The sequence below is a fragment of the Miscanthus floridulus genome, chromosome 11 (assembly GCF_019320115.1).
Source record: "Miscanthus floridulus cultivar M001 chromosome 11, ASM1932011v1, whole genome shotgun sequence".
Classification (NCBI taxonomy): Eukaryota; Viridiplantae; Streptophyta; class Magnoliopsida; order Poales; family Poaceae; genus Miscanthus; species Miscanthus floridulus.
Genome location: NC_089590.1, coordinates 68,837,744 through 68,858,518, shown reverse-complemented (window position 1 = coordinate 68,858,518; position 20,775 = coordinate 68,837,744). Strand labels below are relative to the sequence as shown.

The 20,775-nt window shown below is 53.3% G+C and overlaps 1 protein-coding gene across 1 annotated transcript; it reads right to left on the bottom strand.

Moving 5' to 3' along the window:
* Positions 1 to 11,054: 11,054 nt before the first annotated feature.
* Positions 11,055 to 11,450, bottom strand: LOC136494657 (uncharacterized). The gene has a single exon (XM_066490829.1). It carries the CDS (start codon positions 11,448 to 11,450, stop codon positions 11,055 to 11,057), a length of 396 nt encoding a protein of 131 aa, XP_066346926.1.
* Between the last annotated feature and the right edge of the window lie 9,325 nt (positions 11,451 to 20,775).

Genomic DNA, 20,775 nt, shown 5'->3' with positions numbered 1-20,775 from the left:
AGGCGATTCGGATAGAATCGTCTGCGGGATTTTTTTTATCTTGACAGCGGATGTAGCCCTCGAGCCCCCGAGCGATTCGGATAGAATCGTCTGGGGGGTTTTCGTTTGACGGCAGGTGCGCGTGAGTGCACCCGCGCGTGGGGGAATTTTGGTTTTGACAGTGGGTGCGCGCGAGCACACCCGCGGGTGTAGCCCTCAAGCTTGCGTCCGACTGATGAGTCGGTTGGAGGCTGAGCATCCTGGTACTCTTTCCTGGGGCTGCAGACTGTCGTTCAGGGTGTTTGCCCGTGCTTGTTCCGCTCACGACCTGCATGGTCGGTTGATTTCCCGAGTCAGTGTCGGGCGACCTGAGCCCTTGAGCCCCGTTGGGCTTGGTAGGGGTTGGTCTAGTTCCGTGCGTTACCCCGTCCGTGGTTTTCGCAATCGGAGGGGATGAGCTAACGTTTCTTGCCTCGATGGCTCGAGCGACACGCTCGGTGAGCTCGCTAACGGACACGTTTGAGTGAAATCCGGGTCTATCGTTCGTGATGGGGTCGACATAGCTCTCATGTGGCATTCCACTGCTCCTTAACCCATGTCTCGGTAGATGACCGGGTCGTTCCAGAGTCCGGCCCAGGTGACCCGCTGGCCTCCCCTCGATGGAGATTTTGTGGGCATGGCTCGAGGTTAGGATCGAACGAGAAGGTTGAGATGACCCTGTCTGCTTCGGAGCAGATTGGGCGAGCGCCGCTGGGGCTCATCTACGTTTTCTTCCCTAGCTCTATTTGACGCGAGGTGGCCTCTAGCCCTTCATGGGTCGGCCTTCGAACCCCGGTCGATCGTTGCTCATGTTGAATGAGGCAACTTCTGCTTCGTGACGCAACATGGAGCGTTGTGATGCATTTAATTGCACATGCGATGCCTCGACGGGGTGCGGGTGTTCCACACCTTCTTCCACCATTGGGTTGCCCCGTTGGTAGAAAGGACGTGGTCGATGTGGCTGTATAGAAAGGACATGGCTGATGTGGTCGTCGGGTCGCCCCGCTGGTAGAAAGGACGTGGCCACTGGCCATCCTACCGTCGTAGGAGCTGGCGGTGGTCTAGTCGACCGTCGGGCCTTCCAGCAGGTTAGGGGCGACCACCGACCTAGTGTGGCCCTGCCCCGGTGACTCGTGGAAGGTTCAGTTCATCCTTTGGGATGAGGAGGAGGTGCATCTCTGGGACATGCTTGGGGGGAGAGGGCTCGCGATGGAGGCCGATCTCGCCCAAACTAGGGCGAGGCTAGAGGAGGCCTTGAAGCGGGTCAAGGTCGTCCATCAGGCGGTCATGGTCGACCTGCCCCATGTCATAGAGGTAAGTTTTCTACGTTCGTTCTTGACTCTTTGGTCTTTTGCTGGTTGTCTCAGCATGCTTGCTTCTTGTTTTGCTAGGTCTAGAGGAGATGTCGAGCTGCAAGTCTCGTTGCCTCTGGGAGGAGCATGCCCGGGAGGTCATGGTGTCATGATGGGTTGCTGAGCTTGAGCGCCAGCTAGAGTCTACCCACCGTGAGTCTCAAGATCGGGCGGCCGAGGCGGTGTAGGTGCGGGCGACAGAACTGCTCGTGGTGGAGCAGGCGACCACCGCTGAGCGAGGACTTGATGCAGTGAAGGTCCACCAGGTAGAGACCAAGGTGGCACTCTAGAAGTCCCTGGCGAAGACCGAGGTGGCACTCTAGAGTTCCCTGGAGGCCCTAAAGTTAGAGCGGAATGCCCGATCGGAGGTCGACAAGGAAATGCTCGCGCTCCGAGGGTAGGTGCTGGGGATGGAGGAGTCGAATGCTCGGCTGCGCGAGCAGGTCACTCGACAGGAGGAAGGACTCTCTATCCTTAAGAACACCCACCTTGTAAGTACCTATTCCGCTTCTATTTGATGTCTTGGCTTTTCCTTTCCCTCATTTCTGAGCCCGTCCTCCTTCTTCCAGAGTTGGGCGGAAGAGTTGGGTCGCTGGAGCGAGGCCTGGAGATAGCCAAGGTGATGATTTGTCAGAATGCGGAGGCACTGGCCAAGTCCCTTGAAGAGCGACGTGCTCTCAAGGCAAAGCTCGACCAGATCCACAATGTCGCCTAGGTCGTCGTCGCGGAGATGTTCGGGTCGGCGCCGAGCACCAACACGCCCGCCATCCCACTGGCGGAGGTCCCAGATGAGGTTCTAGCCCTCATCTCCAATGGGATGTTCTACGGGATGTCTGGGGTGCTGACTTCGGTGGCGACGCACCACCTAGACCTTGACTTCGCCGCCATCTACAGTGGGTATGCCGACGGCTGGAGCCCGAACGCCATCCATGTGCTCAGGGAGAGCTTGCTACCACATGCACAGTTGGTGGCAAACCAAGTCTTCACGCAATGGGTGATGGAGGCTTGCCATGCAAGCATAGCTGAAGGCGCGAGCCAGAAGGATGTCGCCCAGTTGATGGATGGAGTGGAGCCTAGGTCGGAAGTGAACGTCGTCCCGCCTCTGACCGAACCGAACGTCACCCCGTCGGAGGGCGAGCAACCTTTATCTTCGCCGATCGCGTCGTCAGCCGATGCCGTCGGGCGGCCACAATAGGAATTAGAGTAAAAGTACTTAGCATATGTAAAGGATAAGTTCATGGGGAGGTTCCCGTGTGAACAGTTATATTGATGAATACATCAATTTTTGTTTTGTGATGAATCACTTCATTCGAGGAAACTTGTCCCATCCATTCCTTATTTTTACCCTAGCATAGCTTTGTTTCTTATTCTTCATTTTTCGCACCTGCCCATTTGGACCGTAGGCTGTAACCTTAAGAACCCGGGCGTGGCCCGCGAGGCTCAGATGCTCGTAACCGTATGTCGTGGCGGGGTGTGATCGGTCAGAATGTTTAAAGCAAAGTTAGTATGGTAATTAAAGGAACAAACTATACTTTCATTAGGGTAAAAAGGTATTTATCATATAATAGTAAAAAAGAGAGGTGATATCGCACCCCCGTGGAGCCCTCAAGCGACCTAGGCCGAAAGTGTTTGGGTTGAGGTGCTTTGTAGGAGCGAACGCTAAAGAAAGAAAACGGTAAGACCAAATTTTTAAGGGAAGAAACAACATAACTATTCGACGTTCCAAGTGTTGGTGAGAACATTACCGTTATCGTCCTTTAGGCGGTAGGTGCCCAGTCAGATAACTTCGGTCACCGTATAGGGTCCTTCCCAAGGCAGAGAGAGTTTGTGCTTCTCCTTAGTCATTTGGATCCTTCAAAGCATGAGGTCTCCGACCTCGAGGATTCTTCCTCTGATTTTCCTCTTATGGTACCTACGGAGAGTCTGCTAGTAGCGAGCGGAGTGGATGATGGTCGTCTCGTGGGCCTCCTCGAGCAGGTCGACTGTGTCTTGCTAAGCCTCCGTGGCTCGATCGCGGTCGAAGGCCTTCACTCTTGGGCACCGTGGTCGAGGTCGGAGGGCAGCACTGCTTCAGCTCCGTAGGCCAGGAAGAAGGGTGTAAAGCCTGTGGATCAGTTTGGGGTCGTCCTTAGGATCTAGAGGATCGTTGGGACCTCTACAATCCATCGCCTAGCGAACTTGTTGAGTCAGTCGAAGATGCGTGGCTTAAGTCCTTGGAGGACCATGCCATTGGCATGCTCGACCTGACCGTTAGTACGTGGATGTTCGACCGAGGCCCAGTCGATCCTAATGTCGTATCCATCACTGAAGTCCAGGAACTTCTTCCCGATGAAGTTAGTTCTGTGGTCAGTGATGATACAGTTAGGAACGCTAAACCGGTAGACGATGTCGAGGAAGAACTTGACTGCCTCTTTCGAGCGAATGTTGGTGATGGGTTTGGCCTCTATCCACTTGGTGAATTTGTCGACCACTACAAGTAGGTGAGTGAAGTTGCCCGGGCCCTTTTTGAGGGGTCCTACCATGTCGAGGCCTCAGACCACGAATGGCCAGGTGATGAGGATGGTTTGAAGCTCCTGTGCTGGCAAGTGCGTTTGCCGAGCATAGAACTGGCATCCCTCACACCCGTGGACAACTTCCTCTACATCTCATAGCGCGGTGGGCTAGTAAAAACCTTAGTAAAAGGCTTTTCTGACCAGCGACCTTGGGGCCACGTGATGTCCATAGATTTCGGCATGGACCTCAAGGAGGAGCTATTTCCCTTGGTTGCCAGGGACGCACTTCATGAGTACTCCCGACGGACTTTGTTTATAGAGTTTGTTACCGATCGTGATGAATGTCTTGGCGCGTTGAGTGATCCATCATGCTTCAGTCCTTTTGGGTGGGAGAACCTCCTCAAGGAGGTAGGCGAGTAGTGGTGCTCGCCAGTCGGCTTGATCGAGTGCCACCATGGCAACGTCGGCGGGTGACGTCGCTATGGAGGTACTAGGGTCGGAGCCCCCAAGCGCCGGGTCGGCATCAGGGTATGTCTAGATCGGACCTTCCAAGACGCGGGCAGACGGTTCATGAAGGTCATTGATGAAGACCCCGTCAGGAGACGAAACCTGCCTGACAGCCAATTTTGTGAGAAAATCGACGGCATCGTTGTCCTTTCGGGGGACATGGTGTTGTTTGATCCCCTAGAATTTTTCCTCAAGCTTGCGCACCTCCTGGCAGTATGTTGCCATGAGGGGGCTTTTACAAGAGAACTCCTTCATGACCGGGTTGATGACCAGCTCCTAGTCGCCATGGACGTAGAGCCACATAGCGCTGAGCTCGATGGCCATGCATAGTCCGTTGATGAGGGCCTTGTATTCCATGGTGTTGTTTGAGGCCGAAAAGTGGAGGTGGATTATGTAGCAGAGCCTACTCCCATCCGAGGAGATTAGAACCACTCCAGCCCCTGAGCCGGGCGCCATTACAAACCCGTCGAAGTACAGCATCCAGTACTCATGGGTGACGTCTGGGGTCGGGAGCTGGACCTCCATCCATTCAATGACAAAGTCCATGAGAGTCTGAGACTTAATAGCAGTATGGGGGATATACTTGATGTTGTGGCCCATTAGCTCGAGTGCCCACTTGGAGATTCGTCTCGCGTCGTCATGGTTGCGGATGATGTCTCCGAGCGGGTATGAAGTGACGACCGAGACTTCGTGGTTGATGAAGTAGTGCAGGAGCTTCCGGGTTGCCATGAGCATAGCGTGTAGGAGTTTTTGCACCTAGGGGTACCAGACCTTGGGGTCGATGAGTACCTTCCCGATGAAGTATACGGGTTGTTGGACCTTAAGGTGGTGTCCCGGCTCCTCCCTTTCGACGACTAGGGCGGCGCTCACCACATAGTTGCTTGCCGTGATGTCGAGGAGGAGGGGTTCTCCCTGTTCAGGAGCAACGAGGATTGGGGCCGACGTGAGTGACGCTTTGAGGCTCTCCAAAGCCTACTGTGCTTCCTTAGTCTAGACGAAAGCATTCATCTTTTTGAGAAGCTTGTAGAGAGGCATCCCTCGGCCTGAGCTGGGAGATGAATTGGCTTAGGGTGGCCAAACAGCCGGTGAGCCTCTATATGCCCTTGACATTGCGTATAGGGCCCATGTTGGAGATGGCTGTGATTTTTTTGGGGTTGGCCTCAATGCCACGTTTGGACACAATATATCCAAGTAGCTTCCCCTTCGAAACCCCGAAAACACATTTTTGGGGATTCAATTTGAACCTTCAGAGGTTCGTGAACATTGCGGCCAAGTTTGCGATTAGGTCGCAAGCTTGAGCCATTTTGACCACTATGTCATCAACATAGACGGCGATTATTGGTTTTGGCCGCTTGACTTGGTTAGGCTGGTCGAGCGGGTCGATTTGATCGGTGAAGCATTGCTGCATGCACCATTGATAGGTGGCATCAACATTCTTTAGACCAAAAGGCATTGTTACGTAACAGTATGAACCATACGAAGTGATGAACGAAGTCGCAAGCTGGTCGGACTCTTTCATCATGATCTAGTGATGGCCTGAGTAGGCATCCAAAAAGGAGAGGATTTCACATCCTGAGGTGGAGTTGACTATCTGGTCTATGCGTGATAAAGGAAAATGGTCCTTTAGACATGCCTTGTTGAGGCTAGTATAATCAATGCATATTCTCCATTTCTCATTCTTCTTTTTAACAAGAACAGGATTGGCGATCCAGTCATAGTGGTATACGTCTTTGATGAATCCAGCTGCCAGGAGTTTGGCGACCTCCTCGCCTATGGCCCTGCGCCTCTCATCGTCGAAGCGACACAGGCATTGCTTGGCGGGCTTTAAGCCTAGGACGAGGCATAGTGCATGCTTGGTGACCTCCCATGGTATGCCTCGCATGTCGGAAGGTTTCCATGCGAATACATCATGATTGGAGTGTAGAAATTCGGCGAGCTCGCATTCCTATTTGGCCAGGAGCTAGGTCTCGATCCATACCATCTTGGTGGGGTCAGTGGGGTCGATCCCTACCACCTTAGTTTCCTCGAGTGGGCGGAAGGTAGTCGAGGAGGTTGGCTTGTTATAGTCCAGAAGTGCTGGGGTCAACAACTCCCCAAGCTATAGGAGCTCAGAAGAGTTGATGACGGAAGTGGCGAGCTCGTAATGCTCGCGGTCGCACGTGTAGGCGTGCGAAAAGGTGCTACCCACAGTGATGATGCCGTTCAGTCCTAGCATCTTCAACTTTAGGTAGATGTAGTTGGGGACCGCCATGAACTTGGCGTAGCATGGCCGCCCCAAGATTGCATGGTAAGACCCCCAGAAGTCCACCACCTCGAAGGTAAGCACCTCCGAGCGGAAGTTGGCTCGGTTGCCAAACGTGATGGGTAGGTCGATCTGCCCGGGCGAGTATGCCTGCGCTCCTGGGATCATGCCATGGAAGGGAGAGCTTGCTGGGCGAAGCTCCGACCGAGGGACGCGCATGGCATCGAGGGTGTCGACGTAGAGGTTGTTGAGGCCGCTACCTCTGTCCATCAGCACCTTGGTGAGGCGCTTCTTGTAGACGATGGGGTCGACGACGAGCGGGTAGCGACCTGGTCTAGCAACGTGGGAAGGATGGTTCCTCTGATCAAAAGTGATAAGAGATTCTAACCAACGAAGGAAGGAGGGGATGGCCGTCTCGGCGACACATGCCTCTCTATAACGCACTTTGTGCTGGCACTTAGAGTAGATGGCATTGGATCCCCTAAAGATCATGATGCATTCCTCAGGGTTGAGAAAGCTATCCCTATCCTTGCTCGCTGTGCCTCCTTTCTTGGTCACTGCCTCCTTGCCCTTTCCTTCTTTTGGCCCACCATCCTATCGTAGGAAGCACTTGAGGAGCTGGTAGTCCTTGTAGAGGTGCTTGACGGGGTAAGCATGGTTGGTGCATGGGCTATCCATGAGCTTGTTGAAGTGGTTAGGCAGGCCCTGCTGGGCTACTTGCCCACGCGATCAGCTACGGTGACTAACACAGAGTTGGCCGATCAACGCCGATCCTTCTTATTCTTTTTGCCCCTTTGCGTGGAGGGGCTCTCATCTTGGTCCTCGCGCTTGGCCTTGCCCTTATCCCAGCCTCAGTTATAGACCCCTCTGACCGCCTCCTCGCTGGAGGCATGGTTCATAGCGACGTCGAGCAGGTCGCGGGTGGTCTGAGGCTTCAGACAGCCAAGCTTGTGAATCAAAGACTCACATGTTGTTCCAGTGAGGAACGCGCTGATAATGTCTACGTCGATGACATCAGGAAGGGAGTTACACCGCTTCGAGAACCTATGGATGTAATCTCGTAGGGACTTGTTGGGCTCTTGTTGGCAGCTCTTGAGGTCCTAGGAATTCCCAGAGCGAACAAACGTGCCCTGGAAGTTTCTGATGAAGACTCTCTTAAGGTCCACCCAGTCGCGGATGCTATCATGCGGGAGAAATTTGAGCCATGCTCAAACATGCTCCCCACGCAGATGGGGAGGTACTGAATGATGAAGTGGTCATCATGCACTCCTTTGGCTCGGTAGGTGAGCCAAAAGTCTTTGAGCCATATATTGGGATTCGTCTCCCCGGTATACTTGGCGATGTTGGTAGGCGATCGAAAGCACTGTGGGAACGATGCTCTTTGGATGCGCAGGCCAAAGGCCCATGGTCCTGGGCCATCTGGGCTGGGACTCCAGCCGTTGGGTCAGCGACTATGCCTGGGGTGCGTTTCACCGCTCCCCTCGATGGTCCGGCCGAGACCCATGCCGCTCGCTTTCACTGCCACCCGATGGACGTCATCATCATGCTGGGCCTGACGCCGGTTGCTGATGATGTTGCGAGCGTCTTGGTTCGGCCCGAGGCGTTCGCGCATAGGTGGCCGGTGTGTATCGGGTGCCGGGTCAGGCCGTGGCGTAGCTATGCCATCCTGCTCCACGCCTGGTGACTGTAGTGGCAAGCGGATGGAGCAATTTGTCTAGTGCGTCCCCGCTCCCCTGGTGGGGAGAGAGGCCACAAGTCAGTGTCGTGACGCAGAGATCTCCGCTTGTTGAACGGCGGCGGTCTCCACCAGCGCCCGGAGGTTCCGGTGGACCGCCTGCTCTTGTGGGTCGACAGGCTCGGGAAGGCCACATAGAAACATCACCGCTGTGGCGATGTTCTGGCCAGCCCGAGCGAACTGATTGTTCCCCCCATCGATGATGTTGCGCTGGACCTAGCGGGCGCGACCCTGGGTGTCGCTCGCCGGGTTACGCGCGTGGGGCGCAGCGTGCTGCACCGAGCGCGCCGACACAGGTGGCGGCTGGTTCTGCCGCCTTTGTCGTAGCTCCTCACCGTGCTCCTATGCACACGTGAGGGACTTCGTGTGAGGATCCGGAGGGGTGTGGGACTATAGAGACTCCGCCACTATCGGTGGCTGTCTCGGAGCATCCGCCATAGCGCACTCCTAGGACAGAGGGTGGCTAGGTGCCATGACATCGTCGATGCTGGAGCCATCGCTCTCAACATCATCATCCATGAGGTCGTGATAAGATGTGGGAGCGTAGCTCGCCATCCCGACGAATTTGGATGTGAGAGGGGGCGGCGCCAGCATCTTTTGGAGCCCCCGTGCGTACGCGTCCACGGGGGACGTGGGGCCATAGGGGAACCGGTTGCATGGTGGTCGCGGCAAGGATAGCGGGGTCCTTCCAGAAAGTCAGCGGAAAATTTAAAAAAGCAAGTAAATAATAGTATGTACGCTACTCACAGCGAGGTTTGAGCCCAGCGTAGGTTTGGAGCGAAGCACGGGCGCCTTGTCATTGAAGTCGCCCAGAGCCCCGGAGCCGACGGAGGGCGCCCCTCCGACGGGCGCCGGAACAAGTGCCTTCTCGCGAAGGCAAAGCACGCTGAGCTGGTCGGCGACAAAGTCCAGGCTTCCGAAGAGGAAGGTCTAGGACGGCTCGAAGATGGGTGAAACCCACATCCCAAGAGCTGGAAGTGCAGGAAACTCCAGCGAGCCGAAGCGAGTCGTATCACTTGAGCCTGCCATGCTGAAGATGGCGGAAAAATGGGCCATCCGATGACCAAAGGCATGAACGTATGGCGTCTTCCCCATGGACGGCGCCAACTGTCGGTGCGTAAAGTGACCAACATGTAAATATTTGTAGTTTTGCCGTACGTTGTGATCGGATGTGGCCTAGCACTCAATGACACAGGGTTTATACTGGTTCAGGCAACGTGCCCTACGTCCAGTTTGAGTCGGTCGGTGACTTTATTCCTGAGCCCAGGTGCTCGAAGTTTGTTGTGGGGTTACAAACGAGAGAGAATAAGATGGGTGTATCAGAGGTCCGGTCAGACTCCGGACCGAAGGGCCGAGGGTGATGGGAGCTCTGACGTGCGCTAAGTGTTGCTCCGTTCGGCTTTAGAGTTCTAGAGCCGAGCAGAGAGAATCAGAATGATCCGTATGTTGTTCGTTGGAATCGTCTTTGTGAATCGATCCTATGTCAATCGATACTATGTGTCTCCATCCTTCTTTTTAGAGAGAGCGCATCCCCTTTTATAGATGAAGGGGATGGCTTTACAAGGGAGAGTGTGTGAGAGAAAGAGTGTGTGTGTGCTACCTAGTCTTGTTGCCCATGTCGTTGGGTACAAGATGGTTTGTCGACGCCCACAACACTGTTGTCGCTCAGGATGCATGTGGTAGGCTCTATCGTCCTCTTTTGGTATGGTAGAATGTCGGCGCCTACCGTATTGTAGGATAAATGTCGGCACCCACAACACTGTTGGTGTTCTGACATGTCTGGAAGGTTATAAAGTACCCTTCTGACATGACCTGATAGTACTGTCCTGCAGGTATCCAGGGTACGGTCCTTGATATTGCGGTTGACTTGAGAGGCCTGCTTCACCTGCTCCACCTGATTCTTTGGGTTCTAACCGAGCGGGCGTCCCCGTTTAGTCGTTTCCCAGTCGGCTCCGACCGCGCTGGTCGGAGAAGAGCTGTAAGCAGAGGTTCCTCCTCGGCCAGGCCTTCCGGTCGAAGAGGCGGGCCGGAGTCGGAAGCGAGCGTCGTTCCTCCTCGGCCAGGCCTTCCGGTCGAAGAGGCGGGCCGGAGTCGGAAGCGAGCATTCCGGTAGAAGAGGCGGGCCGGAGTTGGAAGCGAGCGTTCCGGTCGAAAAGGTGGGCCAGAGTCGGAAGCGAGCGCCTGGGCAGAGAGAAAAGAAATCTGGCCCTTCAATGTGGGCCGTGGGCGCGAGAGCTGATAGCTGCTTATGTGCTAAGACAGCAATCTCGGCCAATTTAGATTGTGGGCTACCTAAATTTAGATGGGCCAAGTGGACCACATCTTCCACCTCACTGGGCGGAATAGTAATAGGGCCTGCAGCAGTACGTCCCCCCGAAACTGCCCCGTCTCGGCCAATTTGGATCGTGGGCTCGTGGCCATAATTAAAATGGGCCTTATCGTAGACGTTGCCAATCAAACACAACAGCGCCTCCTGGCCTGATTTCTTCTCCAATCCAAAAACATAAAACCTCCTGGCCTGATGAAATTCAGTGTTGGCATGCATCTCAGATTCTCAGTTCTCAGTACAGTGAATTCAATTTAGTAAACCCCTTGGCCATTTTCGAAGCAAACCTTATATTTGTACTCAAAATCTATAGCAAGGAAGCAACGAAAGGTGCATTCATCAAACTGACGACAAAGCCAAGCCAAGCGCACAGGCACAGCAGCTACTTGAGCACGGCGAAACCACCCAATCCGGCAACGACGACCAGGGCAACGACGGACACCCACAGGACCCGCCGGCCCCAGCCGCGGCGGCGGTCCGGGTCCCCCGCGACCCAGAACCCCACGGCCACCTCGAGGCCCCCGAAGAGCGCGACGGCCGCGAGCACCCCGTAGTAGGCGCAGAGCAGCGCGGTGCCACCGCGGAGGAACACGCCGGCGGCCGGCGGGGACCTGGAAAAGAGCGCGAGGAGGAGCGCGGCCGCGGCCTTGGCGGCGCCGCCGCCGACCAGGGCACGCCGGAGCTTCTCGTCGTCGTGCCCAGCCGCCGCGGCGTCCGCCATCTGCGCCGCGACCTCCGCCGGCGCCGTGGCGGGCATGTGGACGCAGAACGAGTCCATGGGTCCTCGGGTGCCGGTGCCGGTGCCGGGAAGCTGAACTTCGGAGTGTCTCTGATCGCTCGCTCACTGGCACGTACGGTTCGTGCTCTCAGGCTGCTCTGATCGCTGTGGCGGTGTGTAAGACGACGTGCTTGAGTGCTTCCACTTATATATATAGGAGGGAGCACCACCCGCCCGAGCAAGGCAGAGGCAGGCAGGAAGGCGTAGGCGTAGCCGGGCCGCCCGCCCGACGGCCCGAGGCCCGAGCGTGTGGCAGAGGACGACTTTCTGCTTCGGGGCCCGGGGCGTGATGTGACAGCGAGGGGCCCGAAACAGAGCGGGCGAGCCCAAGCCCGCTGGCAGTAACAAAGGCGGGCGGTGGGTGTTGACGAAGAAAACAATATTTAGCAATTAGCAGTTAATAATTAACGACGGGAGGGAGGAACATAAATTTGAGCGGAAAGCGACGGCCCGGGCGCTCAGCATAGTTACTCTGCTTTTCTGCGTGGGTTGATTCATCGGGCTCGCCGGGCTCAAGATTAACCTTTTCTTTTGGTGTAGTTTAGGACAATCTCTCGAAGTAAAAACTGACAGAGCCACAGTATACCGAGGGAAAAATCATACTAGTTGCATGCAGTGGCATTTTTCTTCCACAAAAAATGTCACGGCAGTTTACGTACACCTACGTCAATTTACACTTCGGCATTTATTGGTTGCAGTGGTATTTTTATTCACAATAGGTTGCCCAGCTTTCATGAAAAGAGATAACAAAGTTCAGTAAAAAAGCTGGGATACCGGCTTAGACTAAAAAAGCTGGGATACCGGCTTAGAACAGAGCAATACTCCTAGTCCTACAAAGCATTAAGCATCAGCTGCGCCACGGCAAAGCTCAAGCTGTAGAGACAAAAGAAGCGCGGGCTACCATGTCGCCTGCTGCGGCGACCGCGTCGGCGCTGATGGTGTTGCCGCCGTACTCGACGTCGAGGGGACCCATCTTTCAGGCGATCTTGGCTTCTGAAGTGAACTGCAGGAGCTGGATGCGGCGGGAGAGAAGTGCAGCGGATGCTGGCTGGTGAACTGGAGGGCGATGGTGGTGGTCTGTGTGGGATTTATAAGCTGGCCTTTGGCCCGTAAACGTTCGCCGACGTGGATGGAGACATGGCCGGGCGGGCCTCTAGCTAGCCCGGGGGTGCAGTTGAAGCAAAGCCCGAACGAAAAACAGAGCAGGCAGAAGAAGCGCGGGCTACCATTTCTTATTGAAAGGAAACGATCCCAGCGGTCAGTGGAGCTCTGGTTGATTCTCGCTGATGTGGTGTCCCGGACGCTGGAAGCCCGGTGGAAATTTCCACGCGGAGGCCCGGAGGCAAAGGGGAATAGACTACGAGGGAAAGGAAAATGAGCTGGCATGCCGGTAAGAGGGAAACATGTAAACCAAATTCCACTTTGATCAAGGTTTATATTTCTATTTTTCAACAGATTTTTTATATATTCAAGAAGAATCACCATCATTTTTTTTACAAAAGGAAGATTTTTTATATATGCAAGAAGAATCACCATCATTTTTCAGCAGCTGAGGTGCCCGCCCAACCTTTGGCGTACTGCAGCGTGGGTGTTTGGCACTTGTGGCGAAGCGACCTATGGCGCGCATCGGGCACGAGTCAAACAGGCCCTTAATCTTTTGGTTTGCATAGCATGTTCGTAATTATAGCTCGCTCGACGTGGTGATGAAGTCAAGTTGAGAATGGAAAGAAACATGTTTTTGCCACGTGATCGCATAGGTCCATGGATGCGACATGGCGGGCGTCAATGCCTTGGATCAATGGACCGTGCATGCTCCGAAGCCATGGGCGATCCACATGTCATGTAGTAGAGGGTGCATTAACACATTGAGCAAAGGGAAAGGTGCAGTGTGAAGATGGTGTTAGCCATGTTTAAACCAGGCATCAAGTTTAAGTTAAGAGGTGGCCTAGTGGCGGGAGTGCGAAGCACTTCAAAGCGTCTTCTTTGATCAGTAACCAGGCATCAAGGCTGAGGATGAACCAGGACACTGCAATATTGGGTCACAACTACACCTATACTATTTTCATCGATGTAACTCTTATTAAGAAGATCCTATTTGCTTCTTCTTTGATCCATAACCAGTGAATTTTCCACCATGTTCATAATTCATAGTAGTATATGCTGAAGCAGCCCAAGTGAGAGCTTTGTTTAACCATGTTCAGATTTCAATAGACTAATAACTTGGACACGGGATTAGAAAATTCCACCATTTTCGCACCCGCTGCTTGTAAATTCACCGTATGATCAGTCTCATCCGTCTAAGATAATCCGGTGCAATGAGTGCTTTCCATTTTGGAATTCCCTTTCCAATCCATCCTAAACTAAAGAGTTGGACTAGAAAGCATACTTCATGCGATTTCTCTAAAGAAGCTAGTGAAGGGGCAGTTCCGAGTCATGCAATTCTTTCTTAGTTATTACCTTGAAAAGAAAGCGATAGCGATAGGAGAAGAGCATGCAATTATATAAATTGCAGAATAATGATAAACACGTCGTCAAAATTGTGCTTGCTCAAGGGCTAAGTGACCAGCGCCAAGTCATGCTTGGAGAAATGCACGGGTTGGTTTCTCAGGTCACATTTGGTACAACTCTACCTTAGTCGTGGAGTTTTTTTTTTCCTTTTGCTCCACGGGTGAAACTGAAACTATTTTGGTAAAATGTTTGATAAAACAACTCCCCATGGTAGATAAAAATAGTGAAATATCCATAATGTCCTTATACTTTTCTTTTCTCTTCCTCTTTTTTCTTCTCTGCTTTCATACCTTTTATCCAATTATCCACCTGTGAGGCCTCCTTGTCTCCGGCTTCCTACATACCAAAGCCTCGATGCCCCCGCGCACCCACGACTTGGTGGCCCCACACCTCAGTGGCTCCGTGGCTCTCCTCCGGCATCCAACGCCCCAGTGACTCGCCCACACAGAGGGGCGTTTTGAGGAAGTTCCACGTGCACGGGAGGAGTTGGGTGAAGCTGTTTTTTAGGGCTTCCTGGATCTCATCTTGCTTTAGAGAGTGGAAATCGCGGGAGCGGAGTGGCGGCCTTCGGTCTCATTTGGTATGCGACGGGGCGGAGATGCTCCTAGAACGATTCCAGGAGCGCTACCAAATGGCGCCCTTAGTTTCGCCTCTCAAAATGGAATGGAAGTTTTGACGGACATGTGACACCATCACAAGACTTGCATATAGGCAAAGTGGTGAATGTGTTGGGTTTAGATAAAATCTAAGAGTATCTTCAATAGATTATCTATCCCTTCTCTCTTAGAAGAATGTATAAGAGACCTCCTATTATTGGTTCTCTATGTTTTTCCCTCTCATCTAATAGATTATTTAGAACCAGGCCTCAATATCCACCTAAACATGTGGCTCCTGCATGTCAGTGTCAAGTTTGTTTTACTCTCCTTGTCCTCCCCAAATGTGGGGTGTACGACCCCGGATACCCACGGCAGACCACATGGGCTGCGCCCCTAGGGGTGGCCCAGCCCACAAGAAGAAGCCTTGCGAGGCACGACTCTGGTCGGCGCCTCCCGCAAGACATTGGGAAGATATCCTAAAGATATTACGAGTTTTGTTAGGATATGTATGATCCCAAGATTCCTGTAATCAGTTATTACTTTCCGGTTATCTCTTAGATCTAACCGACTTGTAACCCTGCCTCCCGGACTATATAAGGCAGGCAGGGACCCCCTCTAAAATCACGGCATATCATACGATAGCTAATACAAACCAACAGACCACAGGAGTAGGGTATTACGTCATACTGGCGGCCTAAACATGTCTAACTCGTGTGTCTCTGTTGCCTTCTTGTTCTTGATCTCACGCTCCTCTGCCGATCAATCTACCTTCGTGGGATACTCCTTGGAGGACTGCCGACGATATTCTATCGATAGTTGGCGCGCCAGGTAGGGGTGTGCGTGCTGTTTCCTTGTTAAACAAGATGGCTTTTTCCGCAGGCTCTTCGTCCCTTCCGCAGCCCGGCCAGATCTTCACGGTCGGATCCATCTCCTTGGTCATCAACGCTGATGGAGTCGGAGAGCTCCTCGAGCCGGGGCAGATCGGTTCTACGCCGGTTACCACCACTCCTGTGACTGTAGATCCGATCTCAAAGCCTATTCTGAGGCCTCCCTCGGCGACGACTCGCCGTCCGCTTCCTTGCTACCAGAGGAGGCCGATCAACAACGACGATCTGATCGAATCTATCGATCGGGTCGGACTAAAGCTCGCCGATTGTCTCTCCGTCGTCGAATCAGCACTGGACACTTTGGTTTAGCGCCGACCACCCTCCGATCTAGATCTATCGGATGGTGCTCATGAAACTGCAGGGGCTATGGCCCTACCCTTTGGATTCTCCAATGCCGCCGCCGCTTACCAGCACGCCCTAAGGGGCAAACTCGCTGACCAGGTTGCCGTCCAGCTCCCGCCGACCGTCAACACGCTACACTTAGGCCGGAGCCCCGGGGCGCACCTCCAGACCATCCCGGAAGAAACTCTGAGCTCCGAGTCTCAGGGCTCTATGGAGACCCTCATTGAAACCTTCTCCGATCAATTTCTCCTTCCACCCTTCCGGGGTGGTGCGATCTTCAACATCAGCATCGACAGCCCTCCTCGGAACGGCGAAACCAAGGAGGAGCGCGTTGATCGGGAGAACCGAAACGTCAACCGCGCACAACGGCGAGAAAACAAGGCAGCCATCGCGAGGGCCAAGGCTGCTCGGAATAATTGGCTTGACTCTCTGGGAAGACCGCTCCTGCTCTACCGTGACCTTGACGAAGAATTCCCCCGTGTCGATGGCCACGACGTCTTCAAGACTCCAAGCGCCAATTTGGCAGTAGCTGCCAACGAGCTCGCTCGTTTCCCTCAAATGCTCGAGCTCACCAAGATTGCTGCCATGCTTAAAGCGGCTCACTGTCAGGTCAATGAGATCCGTGAGGATCAGAGACCTTCGTGCTCTACGAGCACGATTCACCAATCAGCTACGCCAATGTCCAATCGCCGCCCAAGTCAAAGTCGTTTTGCTAACCAATCGCTACCTCTCTAGGGGGGACCCGAGGGGCATCGCGACGAACACCATCGCCAACATGACCAGGAGGTCGAGCAGGATGCTAGAGTACATCTTAGCAACCTCCGGGATGCGCGGCGGCGTATCGAGCAACGTCGCTTTGGTCGCCATGCAGACGAAGTACGTCGCCGCTAGGATTACGAAAGGGAGTACGACAACCCGGACTCAGCCCTCGAGCCTATCCCCGACCACAACGCCATAGACTACGGTGTCGACAACCCTGAGGGGCCTCCGTCTTTCACAAGGGCACTCCGAACGCTTCGATGGCCCCATGGTTTTATGATCACCAGAGTCGAGCCCTATGAAGAAAGAATGAACCCAACTCAGTGGCTGTAGGCTTACGCCACTACCGTCTGTGCCGTGGGAGGAGACACCAGCGTCATGGCAAATTATCTCTCCGTCATGCTCATGCCACCCGCCATGTGCTGGTTCACCAGCCTTGCGCCGAACTCCATCGGCTCATGGGAAGAGTTGAAGAAAGTCTTCACCGACAACTATATGGCCACGTGTACTCAACCCGGCACGAAGCATGATCTCAGCCGCATCAACCAAAAGCCATCCGAGCTCCTCTGTAGCTACATCCGGCATTTCTCCGAGATGAGGAACTCTATCCCCAACATCACGGAAGCTGAAGTCATCACCGCCTTTATCCGAGGACTCCACCATCGCAAGCTTCGCTCCAAATTCAACCGTAAGCCGCCGTCCGATATCGACAAAATGATAACTACCGCGAACTAGTACACCGATGCAGAGGAAGCCGAGGTGTGCTTCAACGAGGATGCAGGCACTCAACGACCACCTCACCGATACGACGATCGCCCCGACGACCGACGTCACAATGACCGCCGTCCCGACAATCATAGCTATCATCGCGATAGCGGGTGTGATCGAACAGGAGGACACAGGCCTGGCCAAAATCACCGCCGTCGGCCAGAACACATCTTCGCCGCCGCTAATCAACCTCGTGCTAAGTGTAACTACGACGAGCAGTACCAAAAGATCCTCGACAGTCTATGCCCTCTTCACAAGAACGGCAAACATAAGATGAATGACTGCATTGGTCTAGCCAGGGAGTTCCAGGACAAGAGGCTCGATGACGATGCCAACGACAGAGCCAGAGGTCGCCGACCGCCTGGGAACAACAACAACGCCTTTTAGGACCACAATAAGGTGGTCGCCACCATCTTTGGGGGCCTTGCCTCCACTGAGAGTCAAAGGGAACGGAAGCTTGCCGCTCGACGAGTGCTCGCCGTCACTTTAGAAGAAACTACCGCCGACCCCAGCTATCACCCATGGTCCGAGGTCCCCATCACCTTTAGTAGGGCCGACCAGTGGGCAGACATACCATATATAGGGCGTTTCCCCCTCGTCCTTGACGCAACCATCAAGAAGGTGCTCTTCAGGAAAGTCCTTGTTGATGGTGGCAGTGCTTTGAACCTACTCTTCGCCGGAGCCCTAAGGGAGTTGGGCCTCGCGATATTAGATCTCACACCCTCGGACTCCTCCTTCTAGGGTGTGGTACCTGGAAGGGCATCCAGACCACTTGGAGAGATCGCCCTACCAGTACAGTTCGGCACGACAAGCAACTACCGCGTCGAGCACGTTAACTTCTACATCACCGACTTCGACACCGCCTACCATGCCATACTTGGCTGACCAGCTCTGGCCAAATTCATGGCTGTACCACACTACACGTATCTAGTGTTGAAGATGCCTTCGCCTGCAGGAGTCCTGGCTCTGCGGGCCAACCTTTCCGTTGCCTACGCCTACGAGATAGAGAGTCTCGCTCTTGCCGAAGCCACTGACCTCTCCATCCAGATGGCTAGCATGGTTGCCGAAGCAAAGACAGTACCCACTGATGACATGGAAATTCCAGAGCTAGAGCTTCCCCGCGCCTCCACCAAATCCAAGAAAATCAAGGAGGTCGGCCTTGACCTCGATGATGTCTCCAAGACTGTGAAGATTGGGGCTCACCTTGACCCCAAATAGGAAGGCGCGCTCATCTCCTTCCTACGTGCCAACTCTGATGTGTTTGCTTGGAAACCTATAGACATGCCGGGGGTACCACGGAAGAAGATCGAGCACTCCTTGAATGTCTCACCGACCGCCAAACCGATCAAACAGAAACTCCACCAATTCGGGCCAGACAAGGAGGCTATTAGGGTAGAAATAAAATGGCTCTTAGCTGTCGGGTTTATCAAAGAAGTGTATCATCCAGATTGGTTAGCAAACCCTATTCTCATTCAAAAAAAGAATAAAGAATGGAGAATGTGCGTTGATTATACTGATCTTAACAAACACTACCCTAAAGACCCCTTCGGCTTGCCTTAGATAGACGAGGTTGTAGACTCTACCGCCGGCTGCGAACTACTCTCTTTCCTTGATTGTTACTCCGGCTATCATCATATCTCCCTCAAGGAAGAAGACTAGATAAAAACATCGTTCATTACACCTTTCGATGCATATTGCTACAAAACTATGTCCTTCAGACTCAAGAACACCGGGGCTACCTATCATCGATGACGTGGTCATCAAAACCAAGATAGCCGACAACCTTATCGCCGACCTCGAAGAAACCTTCACCAATTTGAACAAGTACCGATGGAAGCTAAACCCTTCAAAGTGCATCTTTGGAGTTCCATCCGGTATACTGCTGGGCTACATCGTCAGTGCTCGAGGCATTGAGCCTAATCCAGACAAGGTCTCTGCCATCACCAATATGAAACGGCCAACATGTGTCAAGGATATACAAAAGCTTACAGGTTGTATGGCTGCTTTAAGCCGCTTCATATCACGCCTTGGCAAAAAAGGGCTACCTTTCTTCAAGCTCCTCAAGGCCTCTGAGCACTTTTCCTGGTCGGAGGAGGCAGACTTAGCTTTCGAGCAGCTCAAGTTGTTCTTGACAAAGCCGTCGATCATGATAGCACCAAGGCCAGATGAGACTCTGCTCATATACATCGCCATCACTTCTCGCGTCGTGAGCACAACCATCGTCGTCGAACGCGAGGAAGCCGGGCACGCTTACAAGGTGCAACGTCTAGTCTATTTTATTAGTGAAGTACTTAATGAGCCAAAAACTCGTTATCCTCAGGTACAAAAGTTGTTATACGCAATTTTGATTACGTCGCACAAGCTTCGACATTACTTCGAATACTACAAGATCGTCGTGGTCACTGAGTTCCCCTTAGGGGACATTCTTCACAATAAAGAAGCCTATTCCATTGAATTCAGAAGCAAACCTACCATTAAGTCACAGGCGCTCGCTGACTTCGTCGTTGAATGGACCGAGATCTAAGAGCCCATCGCCGTTGCTTGCCCCAAACACTAGGTAATGTACTTTGACGGCGCCCTTAATATCAATGGTGCTGGTGCGGGTATTCTGTTCATTACACCGACCAAGGATAAGCTACATTATGTTCTTCGGATACACTTCTCGGCCTCCAACAACGCCATGGAATACGAAGCATGCCTCTATGGTCTTTGTATAGCCATCACGCTCGGCGTCAAACGCCTCATGGTGTACGGGGACTCCACACTGGTTATCAACCAGCTCAACAAAGACTGGTCCTGTTCTAGCGAGAAGATGGATGCTTACTGTGCTGAAATTAGGAAGCTTGAAGGAAAATTATATGGCATCGAGTATCACCACGTGGTACGTGACCAAAATCAACTCGCTGACCAACTACCTAAGCTTGGTTCATGATTTCGCCGGGGGTATTCGTTCAAGATCTCCTGGCGCCATCCATCAAAGAAGATAAGGAAGTTGAAGAAGTTCCCCCTGCCGAGCAGTTGGTACTTGCGGTACCTTCGCCAATCGCCGATTAGAGGGATCAATTCATCAAGTACCTCACCAGCACCGAGGTACCCGAGGACAAAACTAAAACTAAATGCCTTGTTCGTTGGAGCAAGCTTTCTGTGTTGGTGGACGACAGCTTGATGAGGAAAAGTGCCAAGGAAGGGATACTGCATAAATGCATCACCCAAGAGGAGGGGGTGAAGTTGCTTCTTGAAATTCACTCTGGTTCCTGCAGCAACCATGCGGCCTCGAGAACATTGGTCGGCAAGGCCTTTCGAGCTAGTTTTTATTGGCCCACAGCCATCACTAATGTAGAAGATCTCTTCCGACGTTGTGAAGGATGCTAATTCTTCGCTAAGCAAATACACGTGCCGGCACAAGAGCTGCAAACCATCCCAACTTCCTGGCCCTTTGCATGCTGGGGACTGGACATGATCGGG

Coding starts and splice junctions, on each gene's coding strand:
- LOC136494657 (XM_066490829.1), bottom strand. CDS start 11,450: ATGGACTCGTTCTGCGTCCACATGCCCGCCACGGCGCCGGCGGAGGTC.